Source organism: Phyllosticta capitalensis, assembly GCF_038381095.1.
Source record: "Phyllosticta capitalensis strain CBS 128856 chromosome Unknown BKA78scaffold_6, whole genome shotgun sequence".
NCBI lineage: Eukaryota > Fungi > Ascomycota > Dothideomycetes > Botryosphaeriales > Phyllostictaceae > Phyllosticta > Phyllosticta capitalensis.
This window is the reverse complement of record NW_027117444.1, coordinates 1,638,737-1,653,519: the sequence shown is the minus strand read 5'-3', so window position 1 is coordinate 1,653,519 and position 14,783 is coordinate 1,638,737. Positions and strand designations below refer to the sequence as shown.

At 56.7% G+C, this 14,783-nt stretch overlaps 4 protein-coding genes across 4 annotated transcripts; 2 read left to right on the top strand and 2 right to left on the bottom strand.

The window, feature by feature from the left end:
• Positions 1-749: 749 nt before the first annotated feature.
• Positions 750-2,682, bottom strand: BKA78DRAFT_317086 (uncharacterized protein). The gene has a single exon (XM_066888679.1). It carries the CDS (start codon positions 2,246-2,248, stop codon positions 1,097-1,099), a length of 1,152 nt encoding a protein of 383 aa, XP_066743556.1. The 5' UTR covers positions 2,249-2,682; the 3' UTR covers positions 750-1,096.
• A 725-nt stretch (positions 2,683-3,407) lies between these two features.
• BKA78DRAFT_371744 (uncharacterized protein) lies at positions 3,408-5,510 on the top strand (the record flags this gene model as incomplete). The annotated part of the gene is made up of 3 exons (XM_066892716.1): positions 3,408-3,447; positions 3,486-4,118; positions 4,172-5,510. 3 exons carry the CDS (start codon positions 3,408-3,410, stop codon positions 5,173-5,175), a joined length of 1,677 nt encoding a protein of 558 aa, XP_066743555.1. The 3' UTR covers positions 5,176-5,510.
• A 2,387-nt stretch (positions 5,511-7,897) lies between these two features.
• On the top strand, positions 7,898-8,824 carry BKA78DRAFT_253067 (uncharacterized protein; the record flags this gene model as incomplete). The annotated part of the gene is made up of 1 exon (XM_066884783.1): positions 7,898-8,824. One exon carries the CDS (start codon positions 7,898-7,900, stop codon positions 8,822-8,824), a length of 927 nt encoding a protein of 308 aa, XP_066743554.1.
• A 557-nt stretch (positions 8,825-9,381) lies between these two features.
• On the bottom strand, positions 9,382-14,285 carry BKA78DRAFT_353753 (Shikimate dehydrogenase; the record flags this gene model as incomplete). The annotated part of the gene is made up of 3 exons (XM_066891609.1): positions 9,382-9,417; positions 9,477-13,628; positions 13,680-14,285. 3 exons carry the CDS (start codon positions 14,283-14,285, stop codon positions 9,382-9,384), a joined length of 4,794 nt encoding a protein of 1,597 aa, XP_066743553.1.
• Positions 14,286-14,783: the final 498 nt, after the last annotated feature.

Genomic DNA, 14,783 nt, shown 5'->3' with positions numbered 1-14,783 from the left:
GTAAGATGAAGATGGTGTTTGGAAGTGTGGGTTTTGGCGAGGAGCGGGTGGTGGCATGCAGTTGTCTGCAACGGTGAAATTATTCTGATGGGAACGTTGAGTGCTGACTGATATCACAGCACTGGCGACGGCGATGCGGCCTAGCGGGGCCAACACCATGAACTTGGTATGAGAAGGGCAGGGTGAAGACGAGGCCAGCCAGCGACGACAGGAGGCGCGACGACATTCAGCGCGCGGACAGCGCGACACGACCAACACCACTGCGCTCCATCGCCAGTGCTGCAACCCAAAGCCAGCGCCTCGATCAGTTTATATTTTGCGAATGGCGGTTGTACTTCAACAAGCTGGTTAGCGCAGTGGAATAGGATCCGTCTCAACGTCACTGCCACCAACACCTTAGGAATAAAACCCGCAGGTGTGTGAGCTATAGGGTGTATCGTCTAAGCCGCGGTTCGACTCCGAGTGGCCTCAAGGGAGTATGATTTCTATCAGACTCCTGGTAGCCGGGTTGTTCCAACGTATGTACATGGCGTTTCTTTTTGCTCTTTTCTAGGCTGCCACATACTCCGCCGCCTCGCCGCCTATCTACTGGTAACTATTTCGTCTTGCCCTACTTTTTTGCCTGTCTGCTGCACCTCACTTTCACCCCAGATGTGCCCACTACATTCAGAGCTCTTGGACTGCGCTCAAGAGGCCAAAGGCACACGCAGACCAGACGTCAGACGTCAGACGGCTGACTGCAGGCCACCTCTACTCTTCGGATGGCCAGAAGATTGCTGTGGGAGTAACTTTTTCCGCTTGCAATCTCTGCCCTCGTCAAAGACCGGATAGCCATGGGCTGCTTCGACAGATGCACGCGCGGTACACCAAGACACTGCATGTTTGGATTTGATGGCATTCCAATGTCATTGATGTGTGGTATCTTAGTCTAGTCTCTTCTCCGCCGTCTTCATCCCCCTGTCTCCTTCAATCCGCCATCAAAGTCTCTCCATCCTTCTACAAAGGAATCCAAAAGTCTCTCTAGATATATGTCTCGTCCAGTCTCCCTCAATGTCGCTCTTCTGCCATCCTCGCCAACTCTCGCAAACCACGTCCTCTACTTATTTCCTTGGCTCCCGCCGCTCTCGCCATCCTTGCCCTCCTTTTCCCCCTTCTCCTTGCTGTTGTCTCTCGCCGCGGCCGCCGCTGCGGACACTGTCGCGCTGGGCACCCCGCAACCCTCCCACATGGCGTACCACGCGGCCTGGAGCTCGCTGTCACCAAAGGCGACGCCTTCATCACGCTGCGCCTCTGCTTGCATGAAAAGCGCCGTGCGTGTTGCGTTCATGGAGGCGAGCATTTCGGCTGGGGAGCGAAGGTTGGGCTGTCCGCCCGATGTTGGTCCTCGCGTTGCTCCTGTAGCCGCCGGCGTAGGTCTGTGAGGACTCTGTTGCCGAGGAAGATGCGCTTGGGGAGGAGAGGCGTTCTGCTGCGTCCGCGAAGAGGCTGAGGTGGGAGGGATGTATGGCGGCGCTGATGCTGCTCCGTGGGGATGGGATCGCGGAGCGGGATGCTGATGGTGGTTGGGAGAGGGCAAGATTTGCGGGTCGATGGGCACGCCGGACGAAGATGGAGCAGCGAAGCGGCCGTTATGATGTGGTTGCGAATAGAGCGGCAGAGAACCCGGTGCTGGGTTTCCGCCGTGGCGTTGATGCGGGTAGTTTGGTTGTCCGTGGCCAACATGAGAAGGGTAGTGATGATGCTGCGACGCCGCATTTGGTGGCATCGTCGACACGGCAATGTAGTTGCTGGCATTGGGGCCGTTCGACGGGCTCTGGAAGCCGGTAGGAGCTGCTTGGTGTTGGAGGCCCGGCCTAGGAGGAGAAGCGTTGATGTTCCATGACGGCGGATGCATCATGGGGTGGTGTGCTTCCCACTTTGAATTGTTCACCAAAGAGGTAGGGTTGACAGTATGACCCTCAGTCTTGGATTGCGACATGGTGGGCGTGTGGCAGTAGGCGCATCGGATGCCGTTGTGGTCCGCCTGGGACGGCGGGCTGTCAATGTTGATGTTGGTTGGACAGTTGGTGACATTGTTGCTGGCGCCGCTGGTAGCAATTCTGGCGGAGCAGCGCTGGCCACGGCTTTGTGAACGGCCACAGGCATGGCAGGTCCAGTGATATGTTTTACACATGGCTGGCGGTGGACCAAGATAGCGATGATGCTTTGGAGAAGGCTGAGGGCAGCCATATTTGAGGCCGGAGCACATGAAAGAAAAAGAGGCAAGATTGATGGAGGCATGTTTTCCTCTTTGGGCATTGTGTAGAAATGCAAGACAAGACAGTAGAGATGGATTGATGGCAAGCAAATAATGGATTCATAGCATTTCTACAAACACGACAAGAGACAAAGGAAAAAGGAACTTGAAGCCAGTGCTCACCGACAACGTCATTTTTGCGGGTGATCTTCGAGAGATGCTGTGTTGTCGCGGGGGATCTCTTCTAGGAAGTCGTCAATCATGTCTCGCACGCGTCGCGAGCGGGTACATGTAGTCGACAGGCTCGCGTCGGGTTCGCGTCTGGGCAGTGTCATATAATAGGTCGATAATAAAAAAAACGAGTAGGGTATATTATTTTGAGAGAGTCATTTCCTAGGTGGCAGAGGCACGGGCAAAAAACTGCGCCGCGGCGGATACGACACAGCATACATGGCCTGAGTAAGCCGCCGTCAAGCGCTGCCTGTCGATGAGTTGTGCTGAGAAGACGCGGGACCATGGCACAAGCTCATCCTGGTTGCCTTTGGTCCAGACCGTTCTCCTTCCATTGCAGCTGCCCAACAACTCGACACCACCTTTTCTTCATCCTCCCCCTCTAGGCTGCCTGCACGGCTCCACTCTCTCTTTTCTCCAATAATACCATCCTCCTATCCTCCACTCACCCACCTCGCCCCCATTTCAACCACCAGCTCCAGCTCCAGCTCCATCTCGTCCGCTGGCCGGCCACCACAGGTACTCCAGTACTCCGTACCACCAGACCTCTCCCGCCGTGCCGTCTTTCTGACTCCACTGTCTCTCTTCACTTCCGTCGCACACCGCCCGTGACTTCGTCCTCTTGCGCGTCTGCTGTCATCGCGCCCTGCATCTTGGCTCATCCGGACCTCCTCCTACGGCTGTGCAGTAGCCCGCATTGGCGCCCGCTGCATCTCTTCCTCCGGACACACGCCCTGAACCGCTCGAAGCGCTCTCCAATTTTTCTCGCCTGCCTCGATGGATCAGCAGAGCGTAGCCGGATTTCCTGATGCGCTGGATCTGCGCCAGTCCCTGCCCCATGACATCGATGAGACGACCTCCAGCACTTCTCCGTCGTCGTCGCTGTTATCTCCACGAGGCCTGCACCTTGCCTCCCCTGCTCCTCCGGTGCTCGACAAGCATGGGCCATATGCTCACTCCTCCTCTTCTCCGTCCTCACCGTGCAACCTTCTCTCAGTACTCCCGCCGTCTCTTCTAGAACCCGCCGCCGACCCTTCCTCCGCTCCCGGCCTTGCCCCAGCCAACAACCCGACTCTGCTCTCACGGCCCGACTTGTCCATCGTCGACGACTCCATCGCGACAAACGAGTCCGCCCTTCTTCGCCCATCTCCACATTTCAAAGCGGGGCATGACTTACGCCTGCCTTCGTTCCAGCTCCTGGGCATAGCCACTCCACATCCTGACCGCCCGCTCGACCCCGACGACAACACGGACGGCTCCTCGCCACACCAACCATCGCCCGCAACGACTCGACACTCTGATGCCCCGAGCCCCAAGATAGCTCGTGCGCCGCCCTCGTCTGGCGACGCGCCTCCAGACCCTCTGCCCACGCCAAACGACGGCTCTGCCTCCAAGGATCCAAAATTGGGCGATCATCGTGTCGAGCTCCCCACGCCGCCTCCGGACCTGTGTACCAAGTTTTGGGCAAACAGTTCTCATGTCCGCAACACCCCAATGGACTCTCCCGCGAGGTCAGATCTCGAGAGGCCGTCGACTGGTTTTGGATTCGCCTCATCAGCCCCGGCGCAGGAGTCTACATCATCGTCGCACGGCCAATCCTTGGGCGAAACCAACAACTTCGCCTGGCTCAACGGGAGCCTGCAGGCCATCAGTAAGGCGTGCGCCATTGCTCCCATTTGCTCAAAATTGCTGACCCTGCCTCAGTGGCCGACATGGTGTCCAGCCGCTTGCCAAACAATTCGGTCAAAGTGCTCTCCCACGCCTTGCCCTGTCCCTCACCCACTGGCCAGGCATTTCCGCATATAATATACGCAATCCACGATACCATACCGCCCGCATCGACCGTATGGATCAACGTCTTCCACGCCGTGCCTGGCCGCTTCAACATGGCCGACCTTCCAATTTCGCCACCGACGACGCCAGGACCAGTCATGGGCGGCGAGGATTACTTTACCTCGAAAGTGTTTGATAGCGCCGTTCCTCTCCATGATCAAGATGGCGATGTCAAGATCCCCAGAAGTCCTCGCCCAGCCGTACCACCCGGGACAGTCGACGTGTCCATCGTCGAGCGCTTTATCCCACCGAGCACCTCTTCCGAGCTTGCTGGCCTTTTTTCCGCGACGAGCTCGCGCTCCATTTTACTTGACCGTCTCGCGGAGTTGTCTCCTGACCGAGGGACGCTTCTGTTCATCTACCCTACCAAGACCGGTGGCAGGACGTTCATGAACTCGTATCTCGGACCAATCCTGGACCCCATTTTGCGCGCCATGCACGTTGTACACAATCTTTCGGCGGATTTGGGCGCATCCCTTGGTCATATGGCAGCAGTCGAACACATGATGGAGTACGACGAAATGTTACGACGTCTTGACATCTTTACTACACAGCTCAGTGGCGAGAGCAGCACGCTAGACCGATTCAACCGAGCCCGGGCCACATTCTCGATCATTCATGCCGAGAGACAAAAGGTGCCGCTGGACAGAAAAGTTTGGGCCTCAGACTGGTGGATAAAGCAAGAGAAGCCACGAGTTCGGACCGCCGTCAGCAAGTACTTCCGCCTGGCTCAAAAGCTGCCGTCCGACGTTGAGATTATGCCGACCAATTTGATACAAGAGGTACTGGAAGGTGTTGGAACCAAGCCGTACGAAGGTGGAGGACCAGGAGAGGGAGTCGAAGTTGGCATCTTTGTGATTCGGAGATCAAGTTGATGGTCTGTGGAAAGAGGTCTTGGCCTGACCTTCAAAAAGAGGCGGATTGAGTGATGAACGCTTCCTACCTACCTTCTTGGAGCTCAGACAGACCGGCGTACTGGTTCCTGTCGGGCGTGGAAATATTTTGAGCCGAACGGGAGAGTAACACGAAAGGCCTGGATATGAGTCGCGGCGTGGCGTGGGGGCACCCAGGTTGCGGAAGGCGAGCCGCACCCGAAAAAGATTTCAAGTCTTTGCATCTCCAGGGATTTGCTGCCTTATTCTTTGAAACAAGCCGATTCATGCGGAGCCTGGCCGCCCACAGCCAAGCGGCTCCACCGAAAAGGCACGAGGGCGAGTCTTCAATTTGCTGAGGAGTCACAAGGCTTGGTGGCTGTAAGCACCACTCACCTTTTGAGGATTGTTGACACACCATACCTTCGAGTCATGAACCCGAGCAGAGCCAAGTATTCTTACCTCTTTGGCGCACGAGAGAAAACGAGATGGGAGGAGGCGGAACGAAAGTATGGAACACGCGATGCGACGACGCGTCTTGCGGGTTTGAGCGGCAGCAGCGACCACGGCAATGCCACATGCCGCCCGTCTGTTCCTGTTCGACTCGCATGTCGTGGACGAGGAGGGGCTGGGCTGGGCTGGGCCAGACCTTTACGGCGGCAGCGGTCAAACGGGACGAAGAACGCAACAGTATGTCGCAGCAGCATACGGGGACAAGGGCAAATCGGTGACGGACATAATCGGCAGCTGTCTGGCGGAGCTGTGGGCTGTAGCAAGAGCAAAACACAAAAAAGGATCCAATACCCTCTCAAGTCTCGACTTCAGCAACAAACCTAACTTTGTTTACCTTGGTCTCTCGCGCTGCCCGCTGACCGCTTCGTCGCTCGCTGGCTAAGTACTTCTGAATTGTGCATGGCGGCCCGCGGCCGGCGGCACCTAAATTTTTTTTTGTCCATCTCGTTCGTCCGTTTTGTGCACCACCGAAGCTGCCCAGGATCGTGTTGGGTTTAAGGTTACGCACGTGTTTGCCCGCCCCGGCAGTCGGCCACGGTCTAGAGGCACCACACCTGCTGGCTGGCCTGTCGCATCTCCCGCTGTCTTGCTTCGCTGGATGGGCGATCAATTCCCCGGTTCTCGCCTGTCAGCGGTTGTCATTGGATAGAAAGACTAGGAAAATCGGAGCATGCCAAAGTATAAAATCGGAGCATGAGCTTTTCGATGTCTTTTTATTTTTGCCGTGTTTGGTCGACGAGCTCTCAAGTCTCTTGACTTGTGGGTTGTGTTGTCTCGGGTTGGTGCTCAGCACAGCACTGCTCTCCCCACTTTCCATCTCTCGATCGCCCATCGTCGTGTCATGACTATCTCGCGTTCCTCCCGGCTTGCTAGTGCTTGGCTGCGACGGGCTTCCTGGCTGGGCCTCGCTGGCTTTTTGTTCTGGCCGAGGCCGTGATAGACTGCCTGCTTCAGGTTGTTGGCATGCAGGAGGAAGACACACAGACAGGCAAACGCCGGCGCTTCCGCCCGCCTCCGCTGCTGCTGCTGCGCTTCGACCTGCTGTACGGCGCTCGGCCCGTTGACTGGCGGCTCGCGTTTGTTGGCCGGTTGGGTGGCGGGAGGGTGAGCTGTTTGCTTGGCTTGTGATGGATGGGGAGACGTGGACGTGGAGTTGTCAACACTTCGATTCATCTATCGACCATGGAGATATGCTGCGATGGTCAGATTTATTGATGCAGATTGTTGATCTGCTCTATGAGTGCTTCTGATATAACAAGGCCGTTGTTCGAGTGAAGATGTCCCAAGTCAAGAATCGAGAGTTGCACTCGTGGATGCTCGTTGGCATACGGATTGTCATCTGCTGAATTGGCGGTCCAAAGTCCAAAGACCTTGTCGTCGGAAGGCTACCAGATTTTGGATAGCCGCTATGCAATTGACTCTGAGCATTTAAGCTTCACCATTTCTTCTTTCATTTTCTTGATTGGACGGGTCAATGGGGATTTATTGCGGTCTTCAAAAGCCAGCAAGCTGCCGGGAATGATTAGTCACTGGCCGCGGTTCCACTTCTGCTTTCGGCATGTGCGGCATCTCGGGCGACAAGTCCCGTCCGGCGGAGAATCTACGGCCGCGGTTCGGGCCAGGAACCGAGGAGAGCTTTGGGGTAGACAGATGAGGGTTTACTTCCCAATTCACGACACTTCTTGGTGTTTCTGCTGACAATGGCATTGCTCAAATCTCCGACGCTGCCATCTGACGACCCCGACGGACTTTAGAGCCCGGTTCTATACCGTTTTGAGAAACATGTTCTGATCTGTAGCTGCGAGCAGCACGCAATCCGGGGTTAATATGTAAGCAAGCGGAATCCCATTCGTCGGTGTGGCTTACAAACCCCCGAATGGCATCATCGCATTGTCGCCACAGGGCGCATCCTCTTTGCGGGGAGCATGAATGACGCCAGACGTGGGTTTACTCACTCGACTTCATTCCCTCGGATTGCTAATCCATCTTGTACATCCTTCTGTTGTTATATATACTGACGCGCTGCGACGCCTTCCTGTTTTATCATTCGCAAAACAGATCCATCTACATCTACTACTTTGAATACTACTTCCTAGCTCTTCAACCAATTACCACTACCAAAACGAACGCCTTCAAGATCCTCAAGACTATTCCCAGAATATCACCGCGTCTAAAGCCAGCACTTTCATCCAGAGGTTTCCAAACAGCAGCAATGGCCGTCGACACCGCCGCTCAACCAACACCAGCGCACGAGCTGCCCTCGAGCGTCAAACCCACCACCACCACCAAGTCCAACCTTGACACCATCACAAACAATGGCTTCTCCGTCCCTCGAGGCCCCGTCACCTCGACGCTCCAATTCTTCGGCGGCACCACCGACGGCGAGGAGCCCTACAACTTCGTTGAGGAGCCACCAGCAGGCAAACCGCAAAACAACCTGACCGTCGCCGAGCACGCCGTCAACATCTCAGACCTGCGCAGCCACGAGGCAGACTTCAACATCGAAACCAACGCCTTCGGCGCCCTCTCGTCCATTCCCTCGGCCATGAGCTACACCGACTGGGACGACGACGCCCGCATCCACCACAAGTACTACCCCGAAGTCGAGCAGCTCCTCCTCAACGCCGTGCCCGGCGCCCACCGCGTCCTCCTCTTCGACCACACGATCCGGCGCACGTCGCCGGGGGCCAAGCGCGCGCCCGTCAACCGCACGCACATCGACCAGACGGCCAAGAGCGCGGCGCAGCGGGTGCGCTTCCACATCACGGACGAGGCCGAAGCCGAGCAGCTGCTCGCCGGCCGCTACCGCATCATCAACGTGTGGCGCCCGCTCAACGGGCCCGTCGTCGCGCACCCGCTGGCCGTCGCCGACAGCACCACCGTCCCCGACGCCGATTTGATACCTACCCACCACATCTACCCCGACCGCACCGGCGAGACGGCCGCCGTCAGGCACAGCCCCGCCCACCGCTGGTGGTACTGGAGCGGCATGCAGAACGACGAGCGCCTGCTGCTGCAGTGCTTTGACAGCCAGGGCACCGGTGCCCGTGTCCCGCATACCGCGTTTGTGGACCCGCGGACGCCCGAGGGCGCGCCGGGCAGGGAGAGCATCGAGGTTAGGGCGCTCGTTTTTGGCTAGGACGAGCCTGTTTGTACCGATTGAGGGCGGTAGACGCTTCTGACGACTTTCTTTTCACTCATTTTGGGGCTTCTGTTTTGATTATCTGGGAAGGCAGCGTATTAGCAGGGTCATAGCGGCGTTTTTCCAAAATTTTAGGTACATCTAACTTAATTTGAATCTACACTTATCACATCTGCTCGGCTCGTTTGTGCTTTTGCAATACACCTGTCTACTCTTGCAGACAAGGGCGCGGTTCGATGTTGGACATCATTGTTTGAGGAGCAAATCCAGGGGGCCTCGACGGAATAAACGAGTGGTGGTCAAGCTCTGTTGGTTGGACGGTAGCCGTCGGGAGAGTATTCAAGCTTCGACGCAATAAAACCGCGTAGACTGCTTTGCCTTCATTCATCATGGCATCAAGAGAAACATAGGACGTTCGAAAGTAGTCTAAACAAGATATGATTCCTCTATTCTACGCTATGATGCGACGCTTGGAGGACAAGAGAAAAAAAGAAAAGAGACGACAGACAGATCATGACAGACAAGTGGTTTGCGATGCTCGCGCGCCGGTATGCCTACTCCTTTGCGGGAGCAGGGCCTTGGACAGCGGCCTGAAAGTAATGTCAGTCAAGTTGTTTAATGGAGGGACGGAATCAGACTCAACACGTACCTTTGCGCTCTCGTACAACGGCCTGATGCCGGTCCACATCTCATACTGGTAGACGCCCTGGCCGACGAGGACTTCGAGTCCGTTGACGGTGCGCCAGCCAGCGTCCGACGCCAGACGCATGAGCGCTGTGACGGGCGGCTTGTACGCCATCTCGAGCAAAGTACGCTGGGGGAGGTCGTTGGGGGTAGCGGCAGTTGCCGGGTCAGTGCCGCCAGCCTCGAAGATGCGGCAGAGGATTTCGCGCAGGTTGCTCTCGATGGGCTGGTCGGCGGGGATGGTGCCGATGGCGACCGAGGGCAGCTTGCCCTCTGCCTCGAGAGCGGCGACTTGCTCCTCGCTGGTGAGAAGCTGGCAGTTGAAGTCGGCCGGGAAAGACTGGATGAGTGCTTCGAGCTTGGCTGGCGAGCGGCCTGCGACGAAGATGGGCGAGTACTGCATCTGTGCCAGAGCGTAGATGGCGGCGCGAGCGGTGCCACCGCCGCCGATGACGAGCCCAGACTGTTGCTTGGAGCCGCCTGGTGCCCCAGCGTTGCGGAGGACGAGCATCATGCCGCTCCAGTCCGTGTTGCGGCCGATGAGGCGCTTGGTTGGTGCACCAGTGTCATCCGTTTCTTCTTCAACCACAATGGTGTTGAGAGCGCCGATGATGTCAACCTCGGGGCCGACACCATCGAGAAGAGGGCGCACGTCCTGCTTCAGGGGCATCGTGATGGATGCACCGCCAAAGTCGGGCGAGCGGATGAGGTCCTTCAGGTCGTCCACGTTTTGCGTCTCCAGGTGCCTGTACTGGTGAGGAAGACCAGTTTCCCTGAAAAGCGCATTGTGCATGGCCGGAGAACGAGATTGAGCGATGGGGTAACCCGCAACGAAGAGCTTCTTGGACTCGATTTGGCCGATCAGAGACAGACCTTGACGAATCTCAGCCGACGACAGCTGGCCAGGGGCAGAGGCTCCAGGCAAGGCGGCGTGCGTGACCGGTGTCATGAAGTTGTTGATTATGCGACTGAGCTTGCCTTGAGAGCCCATGTTGATGGCAATCAGAGGGACGGGGTGGGTTTGCGTGGCCCACGACTTGAACTCTGCCAGCTCAAAGTTGTCCTGCAGAGACTTGGCAACGCCAACAAGCTTGATCACATCACCAAACTGGAGAGCGCGGTTGTAGTGCGGGATCCAAGAGCCATTGCTCCAAGAGAGCTCGGCCTTGGGGTCGTGGTGGGACGCAATAATTTTGCTGTAGCCCTTGATCGCTGCGACTTCCTGGAGGACCTCCTCTGGGTAGGTAATCTCAACGTCAATGAACTCGAGACCCATGCGAGCTGCAAGCGTGTAGAGGCGGAGCGCATCCTCGCTGGCGCCGTCGGGGAACTTGCCTCCCTGGCTCTTGCTTCTGACAGTGAAGATGATGGGGAGCGAGACCACCGAGCGGAGCAGAGTGACCTGATCAACGATGAACTCCGTGGTCGGGATACCCTCCTTGCCATTGGGGTCTTGGAGAAGATCGACGCGAAGCTCAATTGCATCAGAGCCCACGACAATCTTGTCCAGATCATCCAAAAGGTTGTCCACCTTTGGTGCCGTAAGACAGACGAAGAAAGATTCCCTCTTCTTCTTGATGTCAGTCAGGGCGCGAGATCTGCCGCTAATGACGCCCAGGAAGCGAGCGAATTCGTCAAGGGTCCTAACGAGGCCAGCCTCTTCCACGCTACGGCTGTGGAAGTGCAGGTTGCTGCACTCATAGTACCAGCCCTTGCGGCGCTCCCAGACGCTCATCATGGGATCAACGTAGGCAGGCCTACTCTTGTCGCGGTTCAGATACTCCATGACCTTTTCAATGTCGCGGGTAATCAGGAGCACAGTGCCGTCCTTCTTCCAGTCGTTGAGCAATTTCCGAGCTTCTGGAATCTCCACGATGCCGCCACCGCAAGCGAAAATGTGGCCCGTGGGCTTTTCGATCATAGCTTGCTTCAGGGTGTTGAGCTCCTTTTCACGGAAATAGTCCCAGCCGTGTTCTCTCACGATGTCCGCGACAGACTTGCCATCGAACTGCTGCTCGAGAGCAGTGTCCAGGTCGGTCATCGGCCAGCCCAAAATGTTGGAAGCCCAGCCACTCATGGTGGTCTTGCCGGCGCCCCTCATGCCAATGACAAACATCGACTTGGTGGCCGGCTTGCTCGCCTTGCCGTGATGGGCAGGAACCTCAGGCTCGTGGCCCTCGAGGCGTGCACCAAAGAGCTGGTTCAAAATATCCCAGTAGCCGGGCCAGGTCTTGCCAGTGCACTCCTTCTCCAGGATAAGAACAGGTCCGGGGGCGACCAGAGAAAGGACACCAAAGCTCATGGCGACACGGTGGTCGTCGTAGCAGTCGATACCCTCCTTGGGAGTGTCAAGCTCGTAAGAGCGGCCGTCAATGATGATACCGTCGTCATGCTCACGGCAAACAACGCCAAACTTGGCCAGCTGGTCCTTCATCGCAGCGATTCTGTTGCACTCCTTGACACGCTGGTTAGCGATGCCGTTGATGCGGGTGGTTGCAGTGGTGCCGTTGTTCGTCGCAACGGCGGCCAGCACGGAAGCCGTCAAGAAGGCATCCGTCATGGGCTCCATGTCAACCTCGGTCAGGGCTTTAAGCTGGCCCCGAGGGGGTCCAGTCACCGTCGTAGAAGTGGCCGTCTGCTCGACGACACAGCCCATGGGCTTGAGCACATCGACAGCAAAGCGAGCGTCACCCTGGAGAGACTTGGATCCGATGTTGGGAACGGTGCAAGTAGTTCCGGTGATAGCTGCAATGGCAAGGGGGTACGTGGCAGAGCTGGCATCGCTCTCGACCTCGTAGAACTCGGGGTTCTTGTACGCTTGGCGGGGGATGTGATACGTGTTGGCCTCGGTGGTGGATCTCTCGACCTTGACTCCGAAAGACTCCATCATGGCGATTGTCATGTCAATGTAAGGCTGCGAAATGACCTTGCCGCCGACGAGACGAAGCGTGACGGGGTTTTTGGCGTAAGGAGCGGCCATCAGAATGGACGACACGTACTGCGAAGAGACATTTGCGGTCAAGGCAATGTCGCCGCCCTCGAAGCCACCAGCCGCGCCAATGCGCAGAGGCAGACTTCCCTGCTTCTCGAGATAGTCAATCTCAACACCGTTAGAGCGCAGAGATTCAACGAGAGGACCAATGGGTCTCTCCTTCATCCTAGCGTTACCAGTGAGGACCGTGGACGTCACAGAGGACTTGTTTGCCAGAGCGACTACAGTGGTCAAGAAGCGCGAGGCAGTACCAGCGTTACCAAGGTAAAGCTCGTCAGGGCTGGCCACAAGGTTGCCGCCATTGCCATTGACTACCAGCACACGACCGTCGTCCTCCCAAGTAAAGGAAGCACCGCCGAGCTTTCCAACGGCATTGAGCATAAATTGCGTGTCGTCAGAGTGCAGCAAGTTCGTGATGCGGCAGGTTCCTGAACCAAGAGCAGCAAGAACCAGAACGCGGTTGGAAACACTCTTGGATCCTGGGGGTGTGCAGGAGACCTTGAGGTCGGAGGGGACACCGGGATGCACAAAAATGCTCGGTGAAAGGACTATGCGAATGTCACGGTCAGCGACCACGCTGGCCTTTTTCTCGTGAGTCCTGCCAATGCCAGCAAGCAGAACAATCTTCTTCTTCTGGCCGTCGTTCTTCTTGTCGACGGCCATGATGGAGAGTAACTCATCCACAGGGCAATGCTTGTTGGCCGAGCGCTTGCGCACAACCTTGTCATGCAGGGTTGTTGGAAGCTCGTAGCTGGCAATGCACTTGGAGAGACGAGCGACAGCTCCAGGAGCCAGAACACCAAGGTAACGGGCAAGCTCGGCCTCCTTAACCATGCCGATGGCTACACACTCGCCGTGCAGAATCTGGGGAGTAAGAATGGCTTCCATGGCGTGTCCAATGGAGTGTCCAAAGTTGAGCAGATTGCGGAGGCCACCCTCCCTCTCGTCTGCGGAGACAACGTGGGCCTTGACACGGACGGAGCCCAGCACGATGCGCTTCAGGATGGCCGCGATATCGCCCAAGCGGTGCTTGCCTTGAGAAGGCTTCTTGCTCAATGTCTTCATGAAAAGGGAAGCATTGTCCTCGAGCGCGGCAAACTCCTCTTCGTTCCAGATGGCAGCGGTCTAAAAATATTAGCACGATCGCAAAATGTGCATGCGCCAGCTCCGACTCACCTTGATGACCTCAGCCATGCCGTTAATGACCTCTCTCCTGGGCAAAGTTTCCAAGAACTGAAGGTCAATGTAGATGCGCTCCGGTTGCCAAAAGGCGCCGACCAGGTTCTTGCCAGCGGGTGTGTCAATGGCAGTCTTGCCGCCAATTGAGGAATCAACCATGGCCAACAAGGTGGACGGAACCTGCACGAAGCGAACACCTCGCATGTAGGTGGCCGCAACGAAGCCAATCATGTCTCCGATGACACCTCCACCCAGCGCAATCATGACTGTGTCTCTTGTGCATCCTTGGCCCAGCATCCAGTCCTCCACCGTTGCCTTTGTTGATCTCGACTTTGAGGTCTCTCCAGGAGGAATGATGTGGGTGAGAAGCCTCGCAGCGGGGGCGAGTTGCGCCGCATGCACTTTGAAACTCTTCTCGAAGGAGGGTATGTAGAGCGAGCCAATGTTGGTGTCGGTGACGAGGACGTAGGTGGAAGAGGGAATGTTGGTCAAGAGATCCTTGGCCACATAGTCGTTCCAGAGGCCGTAGTCGACGATGATGGACTCTTTGCCGAGAATAGGGACCTTGGTAGGGCTACTGCCCGCGTCGACCGTGCCGTTCATGTCTGCAGACCTCGTGGTGGCCAGCTAGAGCGCAACGGCCAAGGGGTGAAAAACCGGCCAACAGCAGCGGAAAAAATGTATTGGCCGTGGAAGAGCAAAAAGAATTGGCGATTGATAAGGTCAGAAAATAGTTGTGAGGGTTGAGAGGTTATACAGAGAGAAGGTGCTAATATTCGGGGCTCAGGTGAGTCAAAAGTGAGCACCCACCAGACTTTCAACAAACTTTCGGAGCCGGATTCGGGGATCGACGTCAGGGGTCTGTTGCTTAGCCGGGGCAGGGAAAGCTCCTTGCCTCGTCCGCTCTCGCATCTTCAACACCAAGAAACCAATCACGATTCCTAGATTAGACCCGTTCAGCTCCATCTTCAATCGGCATCTGTTGATCTTGCGTGCCATCTTCTTTGGTGATCGGTAGCCGATGTGCCCTTTGCTTTTCGGTACCCGATTGTCCTTCCAGTCAGTGCACACTACATGGACGGATAGCTTGGACGGCAGTTG

Excerpts from the sequence above, each read along its gene's own strand:
- BKA78DRAFT_317086 (XM_066888679.1), bottom strand. The coding sequence starts at position 2,248 with ATGTGCTCCGGCCTCAAATATGGCTGCCCTCAGCCTTCTCCAAAGCAT.